Genomic DNA, 24,531 nt, shown 5'->3' on the forward strand with positions numbered 1-24,531 from the left:
AAAAAAAAAAAAAAAAAAGAGGGAGGGCATGATCTTAGTTTCCAAATACCCGAGTTGTAAAAAAAAGAACTGTATCAGTATAGTTTCCAGATGATTTCCTTTACAATCCCTAGAAATAGTAAAACAAGAGCAAATGGTGATGTCTACAGCCTCACTAAAAAGTGAGCTCCTCATCTCTAGAAGTAGCCAAGCAAAGGCTGGATCAAGCTCCACCATGGAAGTCATGGAGGAGAGCACTGAACACAATGAGGGAGTGGGAAAAGATATCTTTAATTATGTTTTATGGCTCAACAATAATCCCAACAGCCATCTAGTTTTTCTCTTTTCACAGACACTCCTATACACTACTCAGCTATGTCATATTAATGGTGATTTATACTTCAGTAGAGAGGAGGGCATGATGATATAAAACAGAAATTAAAGAAAATAATAATTAGAAAGCTGAATTTAGATCATGTGCAAACCTCCAACATTTTCTTTTTTCTTTTTTTTTTTTTGAGATGGAGTTTCGCTCTTCTTGCCCAGGCTACAGTACAATGGCGCCATCTCGGCTCACCACAACCTCTGCCTCTTGGGTTCAAGCAATTCTCCTGCCTCAGTCTTCCTCAGTAGCTGGAATTACAGGCATGCGCCACCACTCCCGGCTAATTTTGTATTTTTAGTAGAGATAGGGTTTCTCCATGTTAGTCAGGCTGGTCTCAGCTCATTGGAACCTCCACCTTCCAGTTTCCAGTGGTTCTCCTGCCTCAGCCTCCTGAGTAGCTGGAATTACAGGCATGTGCCACCGCGCCTGGTTAATTTGTTTTCATATTTTTAGTAGAGACGGGGTTTTGCCATGTTGGCCAGGCTGGTCTTGAACTCCCAACCTCAGGTGATCCGCCTGCCTCAGCCTCCCAAAGTGCTGGGATTACAGGCATAAGCCACCGCGTCCAGCCGCAAACCTCCAACATTTTCTAGAGCAGTATTTGTCTGCAAGATATTGCATAGTTAATACGACTTTACTGAAGGAACAGCTTTTTCCATGGACAAGATGGTGAATTAACATTTTATCATGGCTTAAGTATACTGCCTACTTTGTATTTTCAACACCTTACTTTAAAAAAAACCAATTTTTTTTTTTTTTTTTTTTTTTTCTAAACCATGGTGTCATAACACCACTCACAACAAATGCCAAGTCTTTCTGAAGGAGGCATCTTTGCTTGGAATATGTAAGCACTATTTATCATTGTTTTGTTTTTAAAGATTGGTCACAATGTGAATGCCCTTTCTACTGCAGGGGGTAATGTTAAGAAATTTAACTTGAAAAGAGTTTCTAGCTCATCTTCACAATGTAATGATACTCCTGCTAAGTCTGGATTTAATTATAAATCAACAAAGAACGAGGAAGGGAGGAAGTTCAACATGGCTCCCCATCACTCCATCACTGCCCCCCACCATCACTGACTTTTTTTTTTCTTTTGGTCTGTATACATCACAGCCCAGAGTGATTAATAACCTGTGCAAACAGACTATTCTAGAGATCACAAACTGCCTTTTTCTGTGTGTGTTAGTTTAGCAGTTCAGGCTATTTGAGGGATCTTAAAAGCACTACAGAATAAAACCTTTGTTTAAAGGAATATCGGGCACAGATTCTTCTCCCTGCTCCTCCTCCCAGAAAGTTAAGCAGAACTCCTTGAACTCTGACCTGAAAGGACACTTGGGTCAGCCACATCTAATCCGAGACTCTGAGATTAGTTTAATGATATTTGAGACAGCTGGGATCAACCGTGCTAAATTCTGTGGCCACATTGTAAAATGCGTCGTTGTTCCTCGGGGAGAGTCTTCTTGTCTCAATTGGTATTTGAGTTAAACTGATATTACTGATCGCCTATTCCTCAGTACAGATGACTTCACAATCAGAACAGGACTATATTTGTGCCTCGTTTATCAGAACTCCATATTTTCCAGTACCATCTGCAAACCTTGCTTCTTCACAAAAAATTGGACAAAGAATGCTGGTAATTAATGTCTTTACCAATCTCCAATCTTGAGGTGAGACCACAACTCTGAAACATTGCCCTCCCAGTGCATGCTACTATAACTTTATAGAATATTTAGACTTCAGTTCAAGAAGAATGAATGCTCCATTATTTTAACAGTCTGCTCAGGTGGTCACTCTATTTTTTAATGCAATGTACTACACAGGAATGACATCATAAGGGTATCATAAAAGCAAGTGTTAAAACCCATGATGAATTTTCCTACTATAACTAAGCAGTTAATAAGTGTAAAAGTAGATCAAAACATACACTTATGGTCTGGTAAAACATTTACATTCACCTTTGTAAATATAAAAATAAAGTTTTTTAAAAAAGTCATAAAATTCCCTTTTGCCTCTACTTCTAAAGCTCCATTAGTGATCACAGACACCTGAAATTTTTTTCCTAATTAAAGAAGCCCAAGTAGTAATTGCTAATACATGGCATTCATTAATCTTGGGTAGTTTCTTTCTTATGATAAGAATCTCATTTGGACAATGCTACTATGTATCAAATACAAATCACACTGAATCATTTACTCTCCTCTGCCACATACATTCCTTTTTCATTCTCTAACAAAGCTTCCTTTGCCACCTGTGACGTGTTCTCTCCAAGTCACTATGTCCAGGAAAAAAAAAAAAAAAAAAACTCACCTCTTATCTTTGTCCTCCCACTCTCACTTAAAACTTAACTCCATCCTTACAAGTAGAATGTACCATCCAGAAACTCACCAAGTGCATCTATCTATGCATGACGATCCCCCTTAACTTTCCTTGCTTATATCTACCTTCAAACAAGAAGTGAAAAAGAGGGAGAGAGTATTACCAACAAATGAATATTGCTCTATTTATTAACATTTTTTCAACAAATACTATTTTAATATGAATACCTACCATGTTCTAGGAACTATGCTATGAACATTGTTTGGAAGTCATTTTCTCCTCACAACATTATGAGGGTAGATGTTATTTTTATTTACAGATAAACTGAAGTTCATGGAGGTCAACATATACACCCAATGTCACAAAACAAGCAAGTGACAGAATCAATGTATGAATCCCTACCGTGTGACTCCAAAGCCAGTGCTTTCATCACTATAATGGTTATAGTGCAGTCTGGACTGTAGGGCAAGTCGTAGGTGTGGACAGGACTAGTCCCTAGACTAGAATAACTCACAGAACAGGGAGAAAAGAGATAAGTAAACAGATAAATGATAACCCACTGTGTTAACTACTGTTACAAAGATAAGTGTTATAGGGGCATAAAGAAGAAAGTAACTAATGCTATTTGGTGAACAGTGGGATAGGGGATGATCCTCCCAGGCTGATAACCTTAATTGTAATTGTATCTTACGTTTCTCAGGTGAATTGAAGAGGGGGAAGCATTTCAGAAAATGTGTAAGGACAGAGATTCAAGAAAAAAATATGGAGTATTTGACAAACTATGGCAAATTCAGCTCTGAATGAGGGTGGGGAATGTGAGGAGTCACATGGTTAAAGGGAATGAAAAGGAAGATCGGAGCCTGACTGCCAGGCCCAAAATCTGATGAACAGAAAAGCACTACTGACTGGGGAGTGTGAAGCTATCTGAGGCAATTGAGAGCTAGATTGTAAGGTCAGAGTGATGCATACTTAGAAAGTATTTAACAAGGAGGATATAAAATATGGTGGTAGCCTGAGTCAGGAAGCAAGTATTAAGAATTCCTGGTTTTGTCTGCAGGAGTCTTCACCGAGCACTTCTGTATTACAAACAGAAGAAGCCAATGAAGTATGAGAAATAAAAGATACAAGAATTCTGGGGACAAACAATAAAGCATAATCCCAAAAAAAAAAGGGTGAGAGAGTCAGCAATGGAAGGAGCAAGGAGAGAGGCTGCCCTTGGGCAGGGGAAGGAACCCCTTGCCACACACCGCTACTGAATGCACAGCACACAAAGACTAAAGCACCTGCTTCGGCACGGCATTACTTTGTCTTCTGTGCTGTTATTTGTTCTATGTGTCTTTGTCTTCTCTCCCCAACTAGGCAATAAGTCCCCCAAAGGTAGTGGTCATATTTTCTATTTCTTTGTATCTCCCTCCATATTAAAACAATGTGGACACATATGAGTCAGTCTTTTATCACAATGATTTGAGAAGAAAATCAGGCATAGAGTAGAAAAAAAAACAAAATGCCTCCCTAATGGGGACAAGTCACAGATGAGAAATAAATAAAAACTGTGTATCTTCACTTTGTAGGGGACAAACTGCCCCAGATGAAACTGTAAAATACATGGAGAATGTAGCTGAGCTATTTATCAGGAATGGAGTATAATAAGTTGTCACATTATAAATAATCCTGTTAGAGCAGGGGCTTAGGGATGAATCTGTTATCTCTTACTTCTTTTACAGTAAATAAATACAAGTACTGTTTAGTTGGTAACAGAAAACACCAGTGCCAAGGAATATTACAGAATGTTTTTTTAGCTAATATATTTCAAATTAATACATGAAATATGTTTGCTAGTTCTTTAGTTCCTCAAATTAGGAGAAAACATTTTTTAATAAAATGTATATCTTCTCATAATCTATATGTTTATTTTATAACTTACTCAGTGTTTAATCTGAAAATAGTACTCCAAGGCACATATGTAATCTTTTCTTAGCATCACAGCTTTTGGCTTACAGGATTTGAAGTCCCCAATTTTATAGATAAGAAAACTGAGGTTCAAAGAAGTAGCTTCTCTCAACACATCCATGTTTAATAATGATGCCAGAGCTAAAGCCTGGTTTTCCTAACTCATTGTCCCATATTCTTTCATTAAACAAACCTAAAATGGAAACTGCTCTCTGAGATTATTTTCTCTGAATCTCATCAGGACTCCTTGCTGGCACTGTTAGCTTTCTGCCCCTCTGCTCTCTGCCTTCTCTGATTTCCCACGATAGATTCACAAACAAGCAGTGGCCAACAGTGCTCCTTACCTACCCAATATCCACTTTTCCTACTAGAGAATCCCTTTTTTTTTTTTTCCTGAGCAGCATTGTGTCAAATAAAAAACTTGATTTCCCAGGCTCTCTAGTCCTGAGACTGAGATAAAGACAAAGTCTTAAGGAAGGCCTGTCCATTCCAGAATAATAAAGGCGGAGCTTCGCAAGAGGCATTTGACCTTCTGCTCTTCTTTCCCTACCCTCTTCCTGCCTGGAATCTCAACTGGATATGTGGAGATCCGGCAGCCATTTTTCAATCATAAGAGAGGCCAAGGAGACAGCCAGAGTCCAGGCCCCTGGCGGCATTGCGAAGATGCTGCACTGGTCACCTACATGAGACAAATAAAACCCCTGTTTGGTTAAGCAACTGTTGAAGAGTTTCTGCTACATATAGTCACTTGCAATCTTAACTGATTAATACCTAAGCTAACATTTTAATAAGGACTGACATATTCCTAACATGTCACTCCACTGACTCAAATCCTTTCAGTGGTGGTCTCAAGCAAGAGACCACTAAATAAAACATTAACTTTTTAGTGTGGCATCCAAGGTACTTTACAATAGATTCTTGAGTCCCGATACCTCTTAAACATATCCTGCATGCCAGCCAAGCAGAACTCACTGCCAACTGTCTGTCTCACCTTCTCTCTGCCCATCAAAATCTTGCAGTCTTGTCAAGGCCCCCTCACACATCACCTCCCTCATCCATCTAAACTGATCCTTCCAATCTGATGAGATTTCTCCCTCTTTTGAATTTTCAAAGCAATTTTGTCTCCACGATAGCCACTGTACTTGTGTGCTCTCATGGGCAAGGGCACCTTCAGGTCAGGGATCTTGTTGTACTAGTACAGGAACCCTCCTCTTTCCCCATCCACCCCCCAACCAGGGCAATGCCCGATACACAGCAGATGATTAATAGTCACTTATTAAATTGAATTAATAAATACTTCCCCCTCTCCTAATGCATCTCTGACTGATCCGGAAAGAGTCCATGCCAGCACTCTAATGACTTAGGAGGGAGCTTGTGTGACAGCAGGAGTGAGCTGAGCTGCAGTTCAAACTGCTGTATTGTTTTGACACCAGAACAAGTGATAATGGGCTGTGACTCGGTGTGTCAAAGCGCTCACTCAAGACTCCAGTGCCAGCCTCTCCTGCTTGTCACGGGCCCCAGTCTGCAAAAGACTTTCCTTTCGAAGCACCATGTGGCTTCTCCTTCAGAAAAGCCTATAGCCGGTCACTCTTCTCCCCAAGGATCACAGACAAAACAATGACTGGGAGCAAGGTCTCACTGGGATCTGACAGCAATACTTGTGCCACCAGGAATGATCCCTGGCACATGTGCAAGAGGGGGTGAACGGGCAGCAGGCCGTGACAGACAGCCAAGACAAGGCAAAACGGCAGTCTTCCCATAAAGCAAAGGCCACCCCACATGCAGCACTGAAGCAGCATGAAGTTCAGGTTGCAAAACATCGGGGAAAATAAAAGCAGGAAAAGTTTACACAATGAGCGCAACAGAGACTATGTAATTTAAATACAACCTAAAAAACAAAACAACATAAGAATGAGCGTCATAATAATGTGCGTATTAAAATATAGGACCTGAAGCAAGAAACACTCGGTCCTCCACAGTACAGGCTTATAACACATACTTCACATATGTGTGACTACAGTCCCAAAGGAAGAAGTTATCTTCAGGAAGAGAATAGCTGTAAGCCTGTTATCTGACCAGTGGCCACAGTCTCAAAGAAATAACCATTTAAAATGACTAAAACAAAGTTAACTGTTGTACACAATTAATTGAAATGGAGACCAAGTCATAAATTAGTATAACTCTCCAAGAATAAGTCACTAATCATTAGCCATATGAATCATTTAAAGTGCTATATAGTATTGTTTTAACTTATTAGCTGCTATGTATAATATCATGTTTAAAATTGTATTGCTGTAAGAAGAATTTAATACCAATAATGCATCCTGGGTAAAACATAACTAAGTTTACATTAAGATAATATATATGGATATCCAAATTACATTAGAATACTGCAGATGAGTTATTTAATTTGATGGGAAAGGGGATACTTCACTCATCAGAAGTTTGATTAAATGATTAAATCCCTGATTTATCCAATGAGTTTGTGCCTGGTGAGTGACCCCTGGCCCACAGTCTCTCTAATGCCTTCCCACAAGGGTCTACTGTGGCCACACAAAGCTCTATGATTAGAAGCTAGATCTGGGGCACCTGCACTGTGACCCTCCTGGTCCAGCCCTTCTCTTTCCTGGCATGATGCTCCACCCTGCTCTCCGAGACTTCTGCGGGTATCCTCCAGGGCCAGTACCACTCTATGTGAGCTGTCCTTCTCTGTAAAGTTGTCCTCAGCCCCACCAAGCCTGTGTGCCAACTTGTAGCATCATCATTGCCTCACTGCCGCTGCCAAGGGCCACAGGGTACAGAGGTAGCTGTCAAATGCATAGGCCTCAGCAGGGGTGAGTACTAAGGAAAGGAAAAGTAGAACCACTGGACCCAGGACTCAGCAGAAGTTACATTACAATATTTTGCACAAGGACTATTATATTTCTATTTTGGTGTGTTTCAGTTATTTCCATATAGGTGTGGTTCTATTATACCAAAGGAGGTTATTTTGCTTATGATCTAGTGGATTACACTTTGTGGGAAACTGAATGAATTTTTAAAATGTACAATTTTGAAAACATTATGTACAAATCTATGAATGGGTAATTATCAAACAGACTATCCACTAATAATTATATTTGACCTTGAGGTACACCACACAATTTTTGATACAGATTTACCTTCGTAATTATACTTTTCTTAGAGTATTATTAGCTTTCAGTTGGTAATTCTAATATTAAAATAAACACACCAAAAACACAGTGGGACCACACATCTACTAGTTGGCAGGAGAGAGGTCTTCTTCAAATGCTATGTTTTACCACAGGTAATTCATGTGTAATTTTTTTTTAAGAATAGAATTTGCTCAAAAATCAAGGAAGACAGGAAGGGTTTAAATACTAAGAAAAGGGAGAGAAACAGTCAAGTAGAAGACTGGAGAGGTGAAGAAAAAGTCAATAAAACAGAATAAATTAAACTACCACTTTTGAATTCCCCTCCATTTCATTTCTCACTGCCTTGTTTACAGGCTAATTTCATTATGCTGTAACACAACTGACTATAACATAACAAGACCTGCTGTCTTTAGGTGTGCTGGGCGCTTAAGTCATACAAATATCACCATTTACTTTTCTTTTTAAGCCATGATCATTTAGGCCAGGTAAAAGTACACCAAAATAATAGAATTCAGCATGAAGCTACCTCCTGTGAAATGCTCTAGGAGAGAGGATAAAAAGGAACCATGATTCAAGGGTGACAAGTTCAGTTCTCATTACATTCACATTTTCCAGCATACAAATACCCACTGACAACGCCTCCCCAGAGGAAATCATTTACATCCCTTCTGCTCCACGTAGCCCCAGATTTGCTTTGAGGCAGTTCTACAAGTGGAACCACTTGAGAAGAAGAGAAAAGATATGAGCAACTATTTCAGAGGAGGAATGGAAGGCAAAATCATCTGTTTTCTCAACATGACTGCGGGAAGAGTTGGATTAAATAAAATGGCTTCACTGTAGTCAAGCTGCATTTGTACTGAGGTAACTCAATATTTAGAACTTTAAGAAGAAAAACAAAGGAACAGAAAAAACATTTGTCCTGAGACCATAACTCACTAATTACAAAACTATCAGTGAATATTTAAAGTTTCATTTGTCATTAGTTAAGGATATTTCATTTTTTAAAATACACAATTTTAACCAGATGATGGGGGTAGAAGTTTTATTATATTGTCAGCCTGTGCAAATATCTTAAGTACTCTGAAGAAAAGGGGAAAGAAGCAATGTAGTACAGAACCATTTATCCACGAAAAAGAAAATAACATTCTTCTAAGTTGACACAGTCATGGAATAGGATATTGTCGATTTAAAAACATGAATACCAGAAGACCTAGTTTTTCTATACCTTAAGAAAATTTAATATTGGTACTTCACATCCGGTATCTCAGAATGAGGGCTCATATGAATTAAAGCTACAGAAAACAAAAGAAATTAACACACTGTATCTGGCTTCTGCATTGCAAAGTAATAATAATAACAACAGGAATCATAGCAGCAACTAACATGATTCAGCCCTTACCCTGTGTCAAGGGCAATGTAAAGCACTTTATTTGGACTGTTTCATTTAATCTGCCTAACAACTCTACAAGGGAGGAATTATAATTACTACCCTGATTTTATAGAAGAGGAAACTGAGGCAGAGAATCATAGACCTGCGAAGTGGGGAGTACCACGATGAAAAGCCCAGCAGTCAGAGCCCACAACACCTAACCACTGCACTATACAACAATGCCCTCAATCAGAGCCAGATTGTAAAAGACACAGAACTAGAGGGCCAATGGTCTGCTAAGTGAGCGAAGCCACCGTGATCAATTGCTTATCCACTTCTTAGGGGAAAGAAACTAGTCAATCAATTTGTTCTTCACCATCTACGCTTCACTATATTTAAAATTAAATTATATTAAAACTAATGTAAAATGTGAAGTTTTCACATTTTATTAGTTTATTAATTTTATTTTAAAACTAATGTAAAGTGTGAATTTATTTTCAAATCTTAACCTGGTTTGCTTCTACAGCCAAACATTTTTGTACAATTCAATTTGTTTGATCTGGTTTAGTAAATTCTAACTCTTATTAAATAAACACTTTTAGCCAATGTTTTGTTACACATACTAGAAAATGTACCCAAAAAGAAAGCATTACATAAAGCATCTAATACAAGTCTTAGTTATATAGAATAATGACCCCTGTGTGTGGGAATTCACCAGGCTGGAATCAGATGCAAAACAGACTATCATCTGCTGTATGGAGTTCCTGCTCTCCCTCTTTGACCCAAAGATCTGGTCTCCACTCCTGTTCCTGCCCACTCATTACAAATCAAATGTCATCAATCCCGCAAAGCATCCAGTGAGTGATTCTGGGCAGCTCAGTGAGAAACCCATCACTGCAGAGCAAAACCAACACAATACAGTGCCACTGGTAATCGACCCACATCAGCTCTCTCTCACACAGACGACCTTGCTCTCATTTTCCCAGAATCACCAGTACTACAAACAGAACTATTTTGGTTCCACACATTTCAAAGCCCTTTTAAAATTCAAGACAAACAAATGACTGTGGCAGCTTAGGGACACAGGTCCTTTGAGAAGTGCTTCAACTCACAACATCCATATTTTGAGTCTTCACCTTCCACCACCACGGAGGCCTAGAACACACTGTTTTAGGCCAGTGGGAAGTAAAAGAATCCTTAGTCAGTTTTACTATGAATATATTACCCTCCAGCAGAAGTCAACACATATCTTCCAGGAAACTATTAAATGCACTAAGAGAGATAATTTTCTAAATGGCACTCCTAGTGCCTTGAAAATAGTCCATTCTCCCCACAGAATAAAACAACTTATTTCTAAGGAGTAAGTTTATGCTAAAGATGGTCAATTAGAAAGATGTATCTACATTCCATGACTTTAGAAGTTCAACCTTGGCTTTGCCTGACAGCACGTTTTTTAAAAATTTTAGCATGGGTTATAAATTACCTCGGGATGTCCATGTGAAAGCAGTGCCGCCTGGGAACGGTTCCTGTCATCTTGTAGCATACTCAGCTGCTCCCTCCGCACAAACGGCACTTGTAATGAAAACACTGCCATATATCTTGATTTGTCAGAGAACAAATCAGTTTTATCTGTTCATTTTGTGGTTTCATGTCATAGGTATTTCAGAAAACATAATTTATAATTCCTCATGCAATTATATACGAAATTAAATCATCTCACTTTTCCAGAAGCATCAAAGTATTTCAGATTAAGTAGAATGCATTTGTAACGTCTTTGAAGTTCTCTTCCTCTCTCCCTTCCTCCCAATCCACCCCCCTGAAGAAAAAATAAATAAATAAAGGAAAAGAGAGAGAAATATTTAGCATTTTAATGAGTTAATCTAGTTATATTAGGTCAGGCCTTACAGGGACTTTTATTCATATTCTTAATGATAACCCACTATTACAACAATGTCTTAATCATGCCCTAGACTAGAGGCAGAGGAGTGTGGTGGCTAAGCCACTGTCTCAAGAAATAGAATGCCTGGGTTTGAACATTTAGGTCCTGGCTCCATCACTTACTTGCTGTGTACCCTGGGGTATGTCACTTAGCCCATCTGTGCCTCAGTTTCCTCAGCTGTTAAATGAAGATAATTATACTTATGCCATACGAAGTTTGCGAACATTAAATGATTTAACATGTGTAACACACTTAGAACAGTGCCTCACACATAGTAAGCTCTACGTTTCCCAGCATTATCATTAGCAACAACACCCATACCACTCTTTTTTTGTTGTTTTTAGAACTAAATGGACATAAAAATCTAGTAAGACTATGTCTTAAGGCATTCCAATAGGAGACGAGAAAAAAACATCCTACTGGTGGGTGCTTGTTTGGATGACAAATTGGTTATTTTAGGGAACTCCAAGACAATGTGGCCAGCATCCCTTATTGAGTACTAAGTGACACCTCATTCTCCTGGTAGAACGTGCCACCCCAAATGTTTTAATCCCCTGATTTACAGCAGGGTTGGGTCTATTCCTTTTAATTTACCTGGTTAAATTAATATATGCCAAGAGACTCAGACAAATTCATAATCTTGTCATTAGTCACAACAGGAAATTCCCCCTTAATAAGTAAGATGGAAAAGCAACTAATGATCTTAATTGCATTAGTTTAAAGTGCAAATGGGTGCATTTTAATACCTAGTGGGAGTCACAAATAAAAAAGGAACATAGCAAATTATAATGTAATATATTACATAGATATCTGATTTGTACACTTATTGTATACTTATTTAATTATGAAACATTGGTTTCATAACTAATGTTTTTCATATAAATTGATATTTGTGGTTACATGAATATATTTTAATAGATAATTTGAGTTATATAAATGCTAACCAATTATATCTATTATGAAAACCCAGGTAAATATTTACTGAAAACAAATACTTCTATCTTGGGACTACCAACATACTCACATAGGAAGAGAACGATCCCAATATCTGAGGATAGGCCTCAGTATGAGCCGCATGACTCCAGACATACACTCAGAAGGGAAACAATCAGAATGGAGCCAATGACACTATTAGAAAAAGGTTCAGAGTAGGTGCTCAAATAGGTTCCAGCTAGGACCATCTCATACTTGCTACGCTATAAGACAGACTATGAAAAGAAGTTGGGTCACGTTAGAATTATATAATGCAGAAGGGAGATAGAGGGATGCTTATCTCTCTTCCATGCCCAGCAGGACCTGAGGTCCCATAGAAACAAACAACCAAAAAGGATTGCAACCCATTGCTCCAGCGAACATGGGAGATTTCATGATTTGTCAGACAAACTCCCTACCTCCAATAATGGGCTGTTCTCAAGCAATTCAAACATAGAAAAAACCTTCCTTCAGAGTTTCCCCAAAGATTATTTCATAAAATCTCCATCCTACTGCACACAGCAAAAAACAGAGGCTAACAAATGGACAAACTGTCATCAGTTACTAATTCCTGGGCAAACATCTTAACACAGGACTGTCATCATAAAACTAGTAAGCACAATACTGTGTATATGTTTTGTAAAGAAGAAAATGAACAAAATGTGGGTAAGAACAAGACTATTACAAAAACAAAATATGAAATCAATTAACTGAAGTTTCTTAAATGACACAGTGTCTTTATAGCCTTTATAGCCTTCTTCCACATTAAAAACAAACACTTAATTCTTTACAGGCAAAGATAAGAAAGCAAGCCAAATGAACATTAATGTCAGAAAAGTTTAAAAAAAAAAAAAAAATCTGGCCTTGCACCTGCAATGAAAAAATGAAAATAAATTTATTTTCAAAGAACAACTGTAAATGCACATAAATGTTGACATAAATTACTCTGATTGCCCAGCATGTGCTGAGTATAGTATCTTCACTTAACACTTCCTAATTTACTGACCATTACTAAATCCTTCCATTAATAGATAATCAAGAGAAAACTAATGTTTCTCATTTGATTTGAAAATCCAAAGCTTCGCTGTTACGTAGTATTAAAATTAATAATATAGACTATGGAAGTCATATATTATAATGTTAAGTAAGAACTAGAAGTGAAAATATTGCATACATCTGACCTCCACTATGTAAAAGTATGTATAGAACTATAACCAAAGGGAAGTAACTCAAATATTACCTATTTTTATCTCTAGAATGGTTGGTTTATGAGAGAATTTTGTCTTGTTTCTACTTTTAAAATTTTTGGTTTTTGTAATTAACAAGTATTACACTTTATAAATAGAAAAAAAATTTAAACTTTCTAAGTTTATAAGGAGCTTATATATACAAATATACAAAAATAGGGTCTAACAGGTTCTTATAAAATACCATCCATGATCGCAAGTTCAATTTTGTTATTTAAGTTCAAAACAAGCTCCCTACTCAATTTAAAAATACATATATTCATTAAGTTATCAATTTGAAAATGTCAATCTTTGGTTTATGCCTGTAAGGTATAATTACTATTCGCCTGGATTCTGGACTCAATTGACAGATTAGAAATACAATGCCACTAAACAGGATACTGGTTAAGTATACATTTTCTGAAGCCAGTTTGTGGTGTTGGTTAAGCTATTTACCTCTCTGAGCCTCAGCCTCTTCATTGGTAAAATATGGACAATAATATTACGTACTTCACGGGGTTACTATAAGCTTGAATGAGTTAGTAAATGTTAAGCCCTAGGACAGTGCCTGGTACATAAGGAGCACTCAATAAATATATTAACAAATTTTATTATATCCATAATAGGTCTGTTATGTAAAAGCTTCAGTTTCCCTCACAAAAGCGAAACCATGACTTAATATAAGCTAATTCTAACAATGTTACATTTATCCTATTCCAAACATGAGTTAGTCATGTAAGTAATTTTTTCAGATAATTCAGAGAGCTGAACCTTAACCCTTTTAGTGTCATATCATTTTAGTTTTAATCCTCAAAACATATTCAAAACCTGTCATTTTGTTCTGGTTAAGTAGCTTCTTTCCAGAAGCCTAAGTTTTCCAAAACCCTATTTCTAGACAAAATGGAGAGAACAAGATCAAAATAAGCATAATATAACGTCAGGTCCTACCTAACATTTTATTACATATTGAATTGCTTATATTCTATCTCCCCTACATACAAGAATGTAAGTATCTTGAGGGCAAAGACATTATGTATTTGGCTCTTTGCTGTGTCTCAACACCTAGAACATCTAACACATAATAGACACTCAAAAAATATTTGTTAAATGAGTGAATAAAATGATATGATGCTAGAGAACCAGAGCCTCTAGGTGTGCTCTTTTAAAGTTTCTTAATAGTTTTCCTTTCTGCAAAGTGAGAGTAGTAAAACTCAACCACCTATCTTTCAATAGTGCAAAAGATCTTAATTTTAAGATCTTTAAAGAAAGATATATCAGAATGGCATGGAAAAATCTATGAATGGAAAGATTTTTTCATGCAATTCTGATATATCTTTCATTGCAGATAATCTAACATAGGCCCCCTTTAAAGAAGTCTCTTCACCCCCTTAAGGAATCACTGTATTCATAGTAATAAAACAAGACATTTAGAATTGTTATTTCTTACCACGGCTCTGGGGCACAGATTCTCAAGAAGAACCACCACTGGAAGTCGGTAAGGCTGGTGAGACCTTTCAATCAAGAACATGCTGCCCTCTGAGCTCAGCTCCCATGACGGTAGGCTTTTACCAGGGAGATTATTAGACCTGAGCAGCCAAATCATTGAGGGCAGAGGTTTTAAATGTTCTAGGAGATTTTCAGCATCCTATTCTCTGATTTATAAAACTGACAGAAAGAGTACCTCGGAAGCATCTCTCTGCTGAGCTCAACCTGGAAGCTAAGGGGGACCTCAGCGCTGTCTGATTTGCATATAGCCTACAGCGATCTTTTCCAACCTGAGTAAGGAGCTTGTAAAATAGCAGTACAGATTTGCTGTTCTGTCCTGAGTGATATTTCTTCAAACCAAAAAGAGGCAGACGGATAGAGGAAGAACCTTTGTGTTTTCTCTCACTGACACAAAAATAATTTTGCCAATTACTGCTTTTGAGCAAGCAAGTGGCATGTGCTCTAGAGCCCTAACTTAAGACCCTTTAGAGCTCTCCAAGCTGCCATCAAAAGAAACCTACATTTCAAAGTGCTGGGTTTTAAATGCTCATCACAGTCATCGCAAAATCTATTGGCACCTAGGAAACCAAACCAAGGTGCCCAACTGTGACCAAACAGCCAGCAGAATGCTCACTTTTCACCCCTGCCTCTCAAAACCACCACTGAGCTCTTCTTCTGTCATACTGCAGAGGAAGTCCCTAACAGCTCTGGGTCCCACTTATGTGCCAAGCTATTTGAACTAAGTAATAAATAAATTGAATACTTACTGATACCACAGAGATAAATGAATAGTTATGGAACTGGGATCCCATAGGAATGTAAAAATACAGTAACAATGTATCTAAGAAAATTTGAACAAAGTATTAAAACGTAAAATATACACTAACATATGAAGTGAAAGACCTACAATTCTGAAATTTCACAATTTTGTAAATAATTAACTGAAATTATAAGATTCACAGGATGAGAAATCTTTTCCAAAGGAAAAAAAGACAAAACAGGAAGCAGGGAATTTCTTACAAAGCATTTTAATATTACAAAATGCTCTGTGGCCAAGACTTTTTACTGTCCATTATGAATGCCAAAATAGACTTTACTTAGAGTTGGAAAATAATGGTACAGCATCAAAACTAGGAGTTATATCAATGGAGAAGTTTAAATGTAAAGAATGTACCAAAAAAGTAACAGCACTATTGAAAAATTTAAGTGCTTTAAAGAATGTGTTTTTTACCAAATGAGTTCCTTGAATGAAATCTGTACTACATCTTCTTAAAACACAAACAAACCTACATATCCAGCAAACAACTCTATTTTGCATTTAAAATCTATAAATTCGTAAAAGATAGTTATGCTTTAAAGGGGAGCAGAATAAAAAATTAAACATGATATATATCATATCACAGTACCACCAATTTTAGGCTTGTAGGTTTCACACTTGAAACTCCTAGAAGCTATATATTTTAATGAGACATACCTTAATTATTAAATAAAGGTTGCATATATCTGTGGGTTAGTCGGTTTAACCTGGATCATTTTACATGAATGTCTCAGATGACCAGTCCCCTCCAGGTCATGGGCATTAATGCCTAAACTCTGGAGAAGAAGGACTTTGGGCAGTTTAAAAAATATATCAAAGTTAATTGCTACCATGGCCTATCATCCCAAACAAAACAGATGACTGAAAACACGGCTAAATACTTCCCACACTGTGGAGGAAATAATGAGCTACACTTTTAAATGAATTATTTCCACTGATAGGATTTTTTTTTAGTGGGCATTCAAGTAGAAATTGCAAGGTCCGAGGTAAAGTGAGATCATGCATTCATTTCTTGCCCTCAACAGCTTTTATCAAGCACTACCTAGTCAACTGCTAGGCATCCCGAAAATCAAGTTAGATAGAGTCTTCACCCTCTACAAATTTACATATAAACAATATTTCCATCACTTGACCGTCATGTGAGCCATTATTATATATCTATATATGTTACATATTTATGCCAACATAAACAAATATAAGAAATACGGAACTATAAATATTATATTAGATATTCAATCTTAACTATGTATTGGGATGAGGAAATAAGGTGAGCATTATTTTACCGCTGGCATTTAATTAGTATTTCAGGTTTCACTGTGTGCATATGAACATGTATATGTACACACATACATATGTATGAATATTTAATTTTATATAGCAGAGGAGGAGAAAGCATGGGGTCTTTTGAAAAATTGTGTCCTCCAAATAGTGTTTTACATTGCGGCCTATCCAGCTCTAATGAAGGCTGAGACACGGTTCACAGCAATTTGGGGTAGCATTTTCAGCTCTCTTTAGGGAGCCACAGAATTTTTTAAAAAGCAACTTGTCTGTTAAATGTTAGCTCCAAGGCCTAAAATTTCTAAATATGTATCTTTTTTCAACACTGCCCTTATAAAGAAAAAACTGCTGAAAGTCTCCCAAACATTTAATGTTTAAAGAAAAAGTAGGGAAAAGAGAGAGAGTGAAAGGAAGAAATAGAGAAAGCGAGACAAGATTAAACCATTTTAAATTTCCTTTTTTTTTTTTTTTTTTTTGAGATGCAGTCTTGCTCTGTTGCCCAGACTGTAGTGCAGTGGCATGATCTCAGTTCACGTAACCTCCTCCTCCTGGGTTCAAGTGATTCTCCTGCCTCAGCCTCCAGAGTAGCTGGGATTAAAGGTGTGTGCCACCACGCCTGGCTAATTTTTGTATTTTTAGTAGAGACAGGGTTTGGCCATCTGGTCATGTTGGCCAGGCTGGTCTCAAATTCCTGACCTCAGGTGCTCAGGTGGAACCTTGGCCTCCCAAAGTGCTGGGATTACAGGCGTGAACCCACCGTGCCTGGACCATTTTAAATATTTTCACTAGGGAAAATGTCAAACTTTCAGAGCATGAAAAACCTTTTGGTTCCAGACAACATATATCTTTTAACCATTCTCTCTCAAAAAAAAAAAGAAAGAGAAAGAAAGAAAGAAAGAAAGAAAGAAAGAAAGAAAGAAAAAAGAAAAGAAAAGAAAAAAGGAAACAAAGTGAATTTCTGAATTCCTTTCCAAGATTATGACTGCGCTTACTAATTATCTGTTTGTCTATCTATCTACCTATTTATTTATTTAGAGACAGAGTCTCTCTTTGTCGCCCAGGATGAAGTGCAATGGCACTATCTCAATCTTGGCTCACTGCAACCTCCACCTCCTGGTTTCAAGTGATTCTCGTGCGTCAGCCTCCTGAGTAGCTGGAATTGGTTACAGGTACCTGCCACCATGCCTAGCTAATTTTTGTAGTTTTAGTAGAGATGGGGTTTCACCATGTTGACCAGGCTGGCCTCAAACCCCTGACCTCAAGGGATCTGTCCGCCTCAACCTCCCAAAAGTGCTGGGATTACAGCAATGAGTCATCATGCACAGCCACTAATTGTTTATTTAAAATCATAGTATTTGAAGGCATTTATAGGACTAGGACTCTCATTAAGTTTAGCAAACAAAAATTCTGAATTAAAGCAACAAACCTAAGTTTCAGAAAAGAATGTTTTTAAGTGTAAAAGAATAGATAACCTATAGATTCAAAAAAAAATTAAGGGACACATCAACCAAGTGCAATTTATAGATTTGTATGGCTCCTAATTTGAATAAAGCAACACTAAAAAAAATTACAAAATGATTAAGAAAATTTGAATCTTTACTGAATGTGAAATTAAAGAATTACCTTTTTTTAGGAGTTATGATAGTATTGTGGTTTACGTTTTCTATGATAGTCTTTATCTTTCAGAGATATTTATTAAAATATTTATGAACAAAATATAATATATAGCATATACTTTGAAATAATCCAGTAGGGGAGCGGGTGAGAAGCAGGTAGGGACAGAGACAAGACAGGATTGGCCATGAATTTCTAATTGTTGATCCTAGATGAGGAGTTCATGAATATTTAATACCAAGTCTCTCAAATTTGTATATGTTGCATGTTTCCATAAAAAATGATTTTAGAGAATTTAAGAGCAGAGCATTTCAAACACTGAACAATTTAAACTGAAAGAATATTTATTTCTAACAGTAAAATTTGCCTTGAAATTAGCTTCTAGGTAAAGATCTTCCCAATAGTACACTGTAAAGAGATAGTACATTGAAAAATATATATAATAAATAAATGAATAAGAGATAATAAAGGCATTCATTTTTTATAAAAATATCCTTGGTATTTTGGTTTTAAATCTTTTTTATTCTTGTCATTGTTTCCAGTTCATAGATGGAAATTCTGCTTTCTACATACAATGCCTTCAAGCAGATGAGGTTCAGATCAACACTGACAAAACATTTGTAAGCTTGATAAGAAACTTCTAGATTAGGAATATGTTCTATTTTTGTATCAGGACTCATTTTGGTCACATAAGCAAGTATTATGTATTTGAAATGCTCAACCTACTATAGGCCCTCCACAAGTATTTAGTTTTAGAAGTTAGCTTCAGTACATGACAGTTCTATGAGGTTTGGCTTTTTGTTTGCTTTTAAGTTTTAATGAAGTCTGTCTCTATTATTTTGAAAAAGTATCTATATATTTCATCACGAAATGAAATATATAAACATCATTATCAAATATATATAATCAGCATGTATTTAGTAACCACCTAATCCAAAAAGTCCTACCTTTTAGGGCTTATGTCCAAAAGTAAAGAGCAAGTGCTGGCAATCAGACTGTTCACAGGACAGCTGTGTGGTTAAGGACCTTGAATCTAGAGATAGATCAATGGACTTCAGATTTCAGTTCTTCCACCCACCAGCCTGTGCCTCTGGGAAAGTGACTCCCCTACTCTTCTTTGCCTCAGTTTCCTCTTCTGTGAAATGGGAAATGTATAACTTACTTCAAAAGTCTGTTATGAGAATTAAATGAGTCAGTACATATAAATCTCTTAGAACAGTGCCCAACATATAGTAACTGCTCAATTGTTACCATGCATTATATTAAAGCTCTAAGAATTGCCTGGGCATCATGGCTCACACCTTTAATCCCAACACTTTGGGAGGCTGAAGCAGGAGAATCACCTAAGGCAACATAAGGATACTTTTTCTCTACAAAAAATAAAGTAAAAATTAGGCTGGGCATGGTGGCATGGCCACTCAGCTACTCAGGAGGCTGAGGCAGGAAGATTGCTTGAGCCCAAAAGTTTAAGGCTGCAGTGAACCATGATTGTGCCACTGCACTGCAGCCTGGGATACACATCAAGACCCTGTCTCAAAAAGTAAAAAACCAACTCTAAGAAATCCCTTGGTTTATACATCACAGGGGCTCATTAATGATTTATTGATTCTTTTTTTAAACTTCCACTGAAAAAATAGAAATGCATCTGTATCATGTATAAATTTTCACATTTATGGATAAATTAGGGACAAAGTGAACAGCTTATCAAAATTGGGGAATAAGATAGACATAATTATCTTCTCATTTATTCAATTAATTCATGAAAGAAGTAAAATTTGATATTTACTTTTTTTATTAGAAAAAGAAGAAAATCCCACATAATCCCATCACCTACTCTGTTGATTATTTTAATACATTGCCTTTGTCTTTCTTCCATGCATATATGTTTGGAATTTTATATCATTGAGAATGTACTTGGCACCCCGCTTGATTCACATAACATTTATTAAAGACACTTTTTCTGTGTTTTAGAAACATCATTTAAAATGACTGTATGAATGTAATTACTCCAATATAAATAAGAAACAGTGACAATTAATATACCCCTTCTTAAACATATAATTTTGACCTTAAAAAAATCCAGTCAGAAAGGATTTTTGCTTCTTTACTTGTTAAGCACATTTGTTTTAAAATAAAACTGTCGGCTGGGCACAGTGGCTCATGCCTATAATCCCAACACTTTGGGAGGCCGAGGTGGGCGGATCACCTGAGGTCAGGAGTTCAAGACCAGCCTGGCCAATATGGTGAAACCCCATCTTTACTAAAAATACAAAACTTAGCCAGGCATGGTGGCAGGCGCCTGTAATCCCAGCTATTTGGGAGCCTGAGGCAGGAGAATTGCTTGAAACCAGCAGGCAGAGGTTGCAGTGAGCCAAGACTGCGCCCCTGCACTCCAGCCTGGGTGACAAAGTGACAGTCCGTCTCAAAATAAATAAATTAATTAAATTAATCAACAGTTAATTTTAAAATGCATTTTAAAATTAACAAAGTAGGGGAGAGAGAAAATGCTCACTTAAAAATTAAATCAAACAAGCACAGTGAGGCATCACCTTGCCATCACGGCTACCTCCCAAAGCCCACCATTCACACTGCCAACGTGAATGAATAGCTACTCAACCAGTGCACTGGCTCCAGAACTCTCTGGACAGTGTGGGGAGCTCCATGGCTACTGCCAAAAGCCTTATGGGGAAGAACTGAAAGGATGAAAAGGAAAGAAGAAAGAATAGTAAAGGAAGTGGTGAGTTTTAAGTTGGGAGAGTGGGGCAGTTCCCAGAGTAGCAGCAGTACCCTGGATTAACATGCCTCTTCCAAAAGCCTTTTAATGCAGAGACATGTACTCACGGCCCACCATACATATAGCATAAAGTGTGCTTGCCATTCATTAGACCTTAGTCCAGCTATTCTGGTACAAGCAAAGGGCCTGCCAGTTTTCGGCTTTCTACATATGCAAAACAGCAAGTCTGATGAATCTTGCATTTCATATCCTTGAGAATCAGAGTTAACAGTATGTGCATTGGGAAATGGAGGTTATGAGTCAGCTAGAAACACAGTTACCATGGTTTATGACAGTATCTTTTTACATTATTCTCTCTTAGGTCCTAATATCTAGCCTTCAAATAAAGGTTATTTTAACACAGGGAAAGAAATCCCTAAACTCCATTTTAGTAGAATTTCTATCATTCTTTAGAAGAAAATATTCTTTCTTAATAAAAATTCAACTCACCTGGAGGGAATACCCTCTGAGAAAAAGAAACTGACTATCCTATGTTTACAAGATCATGGACCTGCTGCCCTGTCATTGGGACTTGAGGACCATTCCAAATAATGACATTGCTAATGTATTTCCTCCTTAACAGGCAATCTGAAATATTCTTCCAATTCAATTACCGAAACTCTTTTCTGGTCACATCAAAATGAAAATTGTATTTCAAGAGTCTTGATTTTAAAATGGCTAAAGCAACCCACTATCCTTGCAGTTTAGTTCTGCCCAACTTTTTCAGCATATGAAAAAGAGATTCAAGAACACTGCCATTTCTTTGCTTTAAATGGATTTGCCAGGAAGTCCCGCAGGTCCTCATCTTAGAGGAATTACATAAACATGAAACAAACAACAAAGCCAAACAAAAATGAACAAAAAACTACCCCCATAAAACGTCATGCCTTCAGTCATCAAAAGTCATATTTTGTTCTACTTCCTTTTCTATCTTTCTTACACGCTGCTGTTTGTCCAGCATATGAATTACCTGTCTTATCATGCATACTATTTGGTCTATAATAAACATGCAGCAAACAGCATACTTTTAATGATCTGAATGAAGACAACGATCTAATACATTTATTTCAAAGTAAACAATTCTAAGATTTTTCCATTTCCCCAAAACACAGATCAGCAGCCTAATTTAAAATAAACTGATTTTTTTTCCTTTGTGAGATTACAGTATAAGACCAAGTGATAAAATCTTTGCTTACCTATAAAGTGTATCTGTACTCTAGAGTACCACAGGAATATTGATTCAACTTATAAATAGTATAATATTTAGCATTTTAACCTTAATATTCAAAAACTTTGAGGAGGCAAATAATCACTTTTGACTTGTCCCCTGTTTAATAATCCTCCACGGTAGATGACATTTATCTGCTCCTATTTCTCACCTTGGTGAGTAGAATTCTTAGTCCAAATCCCTGAAAGGAATAGTGTGGCTCCCTAGTGCAAATTTCCTGAGAGCCCCTTCCCTCAGCATGTGCCAAGAATCAAATCTTGGCCACTTAGTGCTCTATGTTCCACATGTGAGCTCTCGACGCGCTGAACGGCTGTGCTAACTGAGATGGATGGCCCTGTCAAACAGGAAGCTGGCACACCAGGGTGCAAGCAGTGGGATACAATGACCTTTACATTCAGAGAAAAATATCCCTAAAGTGGCATGAAAAGTTTGTAGGGGGAAGGGAAGGGAGATTATTTTATTTCATTTAGGTACATAGCATGACATAAAAGCAATGGTGCCCAGTATGCAATTTGCTCACGATCAAATCGTGAATCCCTCACACAAGAAGGAAAGTCGTCAGAAAAAAGGAAATGAATCATCCTTTATCAGGCTGCTTTGAAAGCACTGGACTCTAGGATTCAGCTATTATCACTGCACCCAGCCTGGCCAGCGCTCGGATTCAGACTGCGCTGGGATTCACAATAACTAGTAGGGTACTACCTGCCCTGGGAAAACATTCCTAATTTCAATCAGGTTGCTTTCTTGATTGAACTAAAGTATAACTTAAATGCTTAAAATATTTCCTAAAAAGCAATTATCTACTTACAGAATCAAATTCAAGAGCTTGGGAATTTAAATCCATTGGTCACCACATCTGTAACTTTATATCAATGTTTAATCTCTCATAGTATCCTTATTGTTACAAATGAGGCTCTGACTGATAGTTCTTAGGAATGATATGAAGAGAAACTCATTTTAAAAAATAAAAAACATCCTTGGCATATTCACAAATGTTAACTAAAGATAGTAATCCAGGACACTAATATATAAACTAAGATCTGGAAGTTACGGATTTCTCTCCTTTGGTTTTAACCATAATCACAAACAATATAATTCAATCATTTCAGCTGAAAAACAAGAACAATAAATTCCATCAGATCAATTTTTTTTTCCATTACTCAAGGTTTGGGGGGAATTTTTGTTATTTGTTTTGTCAATTCTTTGGCATGAAAGAACAATGGGCAAGTATAGCTCACAATGGGCTCCCCAGTATTGTACAATACACACTGAAATAATGATGCAATTTTAATATTTAATTAAATAAGTGAAAGGAATTGATCATAAAGACACTGCAATATTTTTTAACTGAATGGACCGCATCAAAACTACAAAAGTTTTCAAAGATACAAAAGGATAAGAGGCATTCATTTTTTTCTGTTTAATTAAAAGCTTATCACAAAGTGCAGAAGCCACAGGCCCAAAGCAATAAATAAATTTTGGAAAACTGAATGTTTTATAAGTCATGTATTGTAAGTTTGGATAACTCAGGAGTTAAATATCTCAGCACTGGCCCTAATTAGAGAAAATAACAGTGTTATGAATGCAGAAACCTATGATCAGTTTGAAATGCAAGTTGATTTTGTGGCTCCAGAAGTGCTGGTCAAATGCTTCCCAAAACAACAAGAAAACAAGAAACAAGTCCTTCTACAAGAAATATTCTACTGCTCACTAGGAAATGCTAAGTCTAACAATTATCCTTCAACCTTTGTTTGGAGAACTATTTCAGAAAACATATTCCTCCTCAAATTATGACACACAAGAGACTTGGGAGGAGAGGGGAGAGGCATTAATACCTTGGGCCTGAGCCGCAGAACTGTGAGAATACCCCAGGGCCAGGAGCGCAGTCTCCACCAGCTGGCTAAAAAGCACATCTTTCCGCACCAGGACAAACTCAGCGTGTTCTTCTCTGTTGTCATACTCAAGAGAGCCGTCCAACTGCTCCACGACACAAAAGACAGGAATCATCAAACCTGAAGGGACAAAATTCAAGAGCAAAACACAAA

General features: G+C 37.1%; 1 protein-coding gene across 5 annotated transcripts in view; it reads right to left on the bottom strand.

Annotated features, from left to right (window-relative positions):
- The window catches only part of SATB2 (SATB homeobox 2), a 200,480-nt gene that overhangs the window by 148,552 nt on the left and 27,397 nt on the right, over positions 1–24,531 (bottom strand). For all 5 annotated transcript variants that reach the window (XM_017858985.1, XM_017858986.1, XM_017858989.1 and 2 more), the window contains one exon: positions 24,322–24,498. In XM_017858985.1, the coding sequence (XP_017714474.1) occupies positions 24,322–24,498 (177 nt within the window). The remainder of the gene's footprint in view (positions 1–24,321; positions 24,499–24,531) is intronic.

This window comes from Rhinopithecus bieti, unplaced genomic scaffold (assembly GCF_001698545.2).
Source record: "Rhinopithecus bieti isolate Rb0 unplaced genomic scaffold, ASM169854v2 scaffold_48089, whole genome shotgun sequence".
NCBI classification, from domain to species: domain Eukaryota; kingdom Metazoa; phylum Chordata; class Mammalia; order Primates; family Cercopithecidae; genus Rhinopithecus; species Rhinopithecus bieti.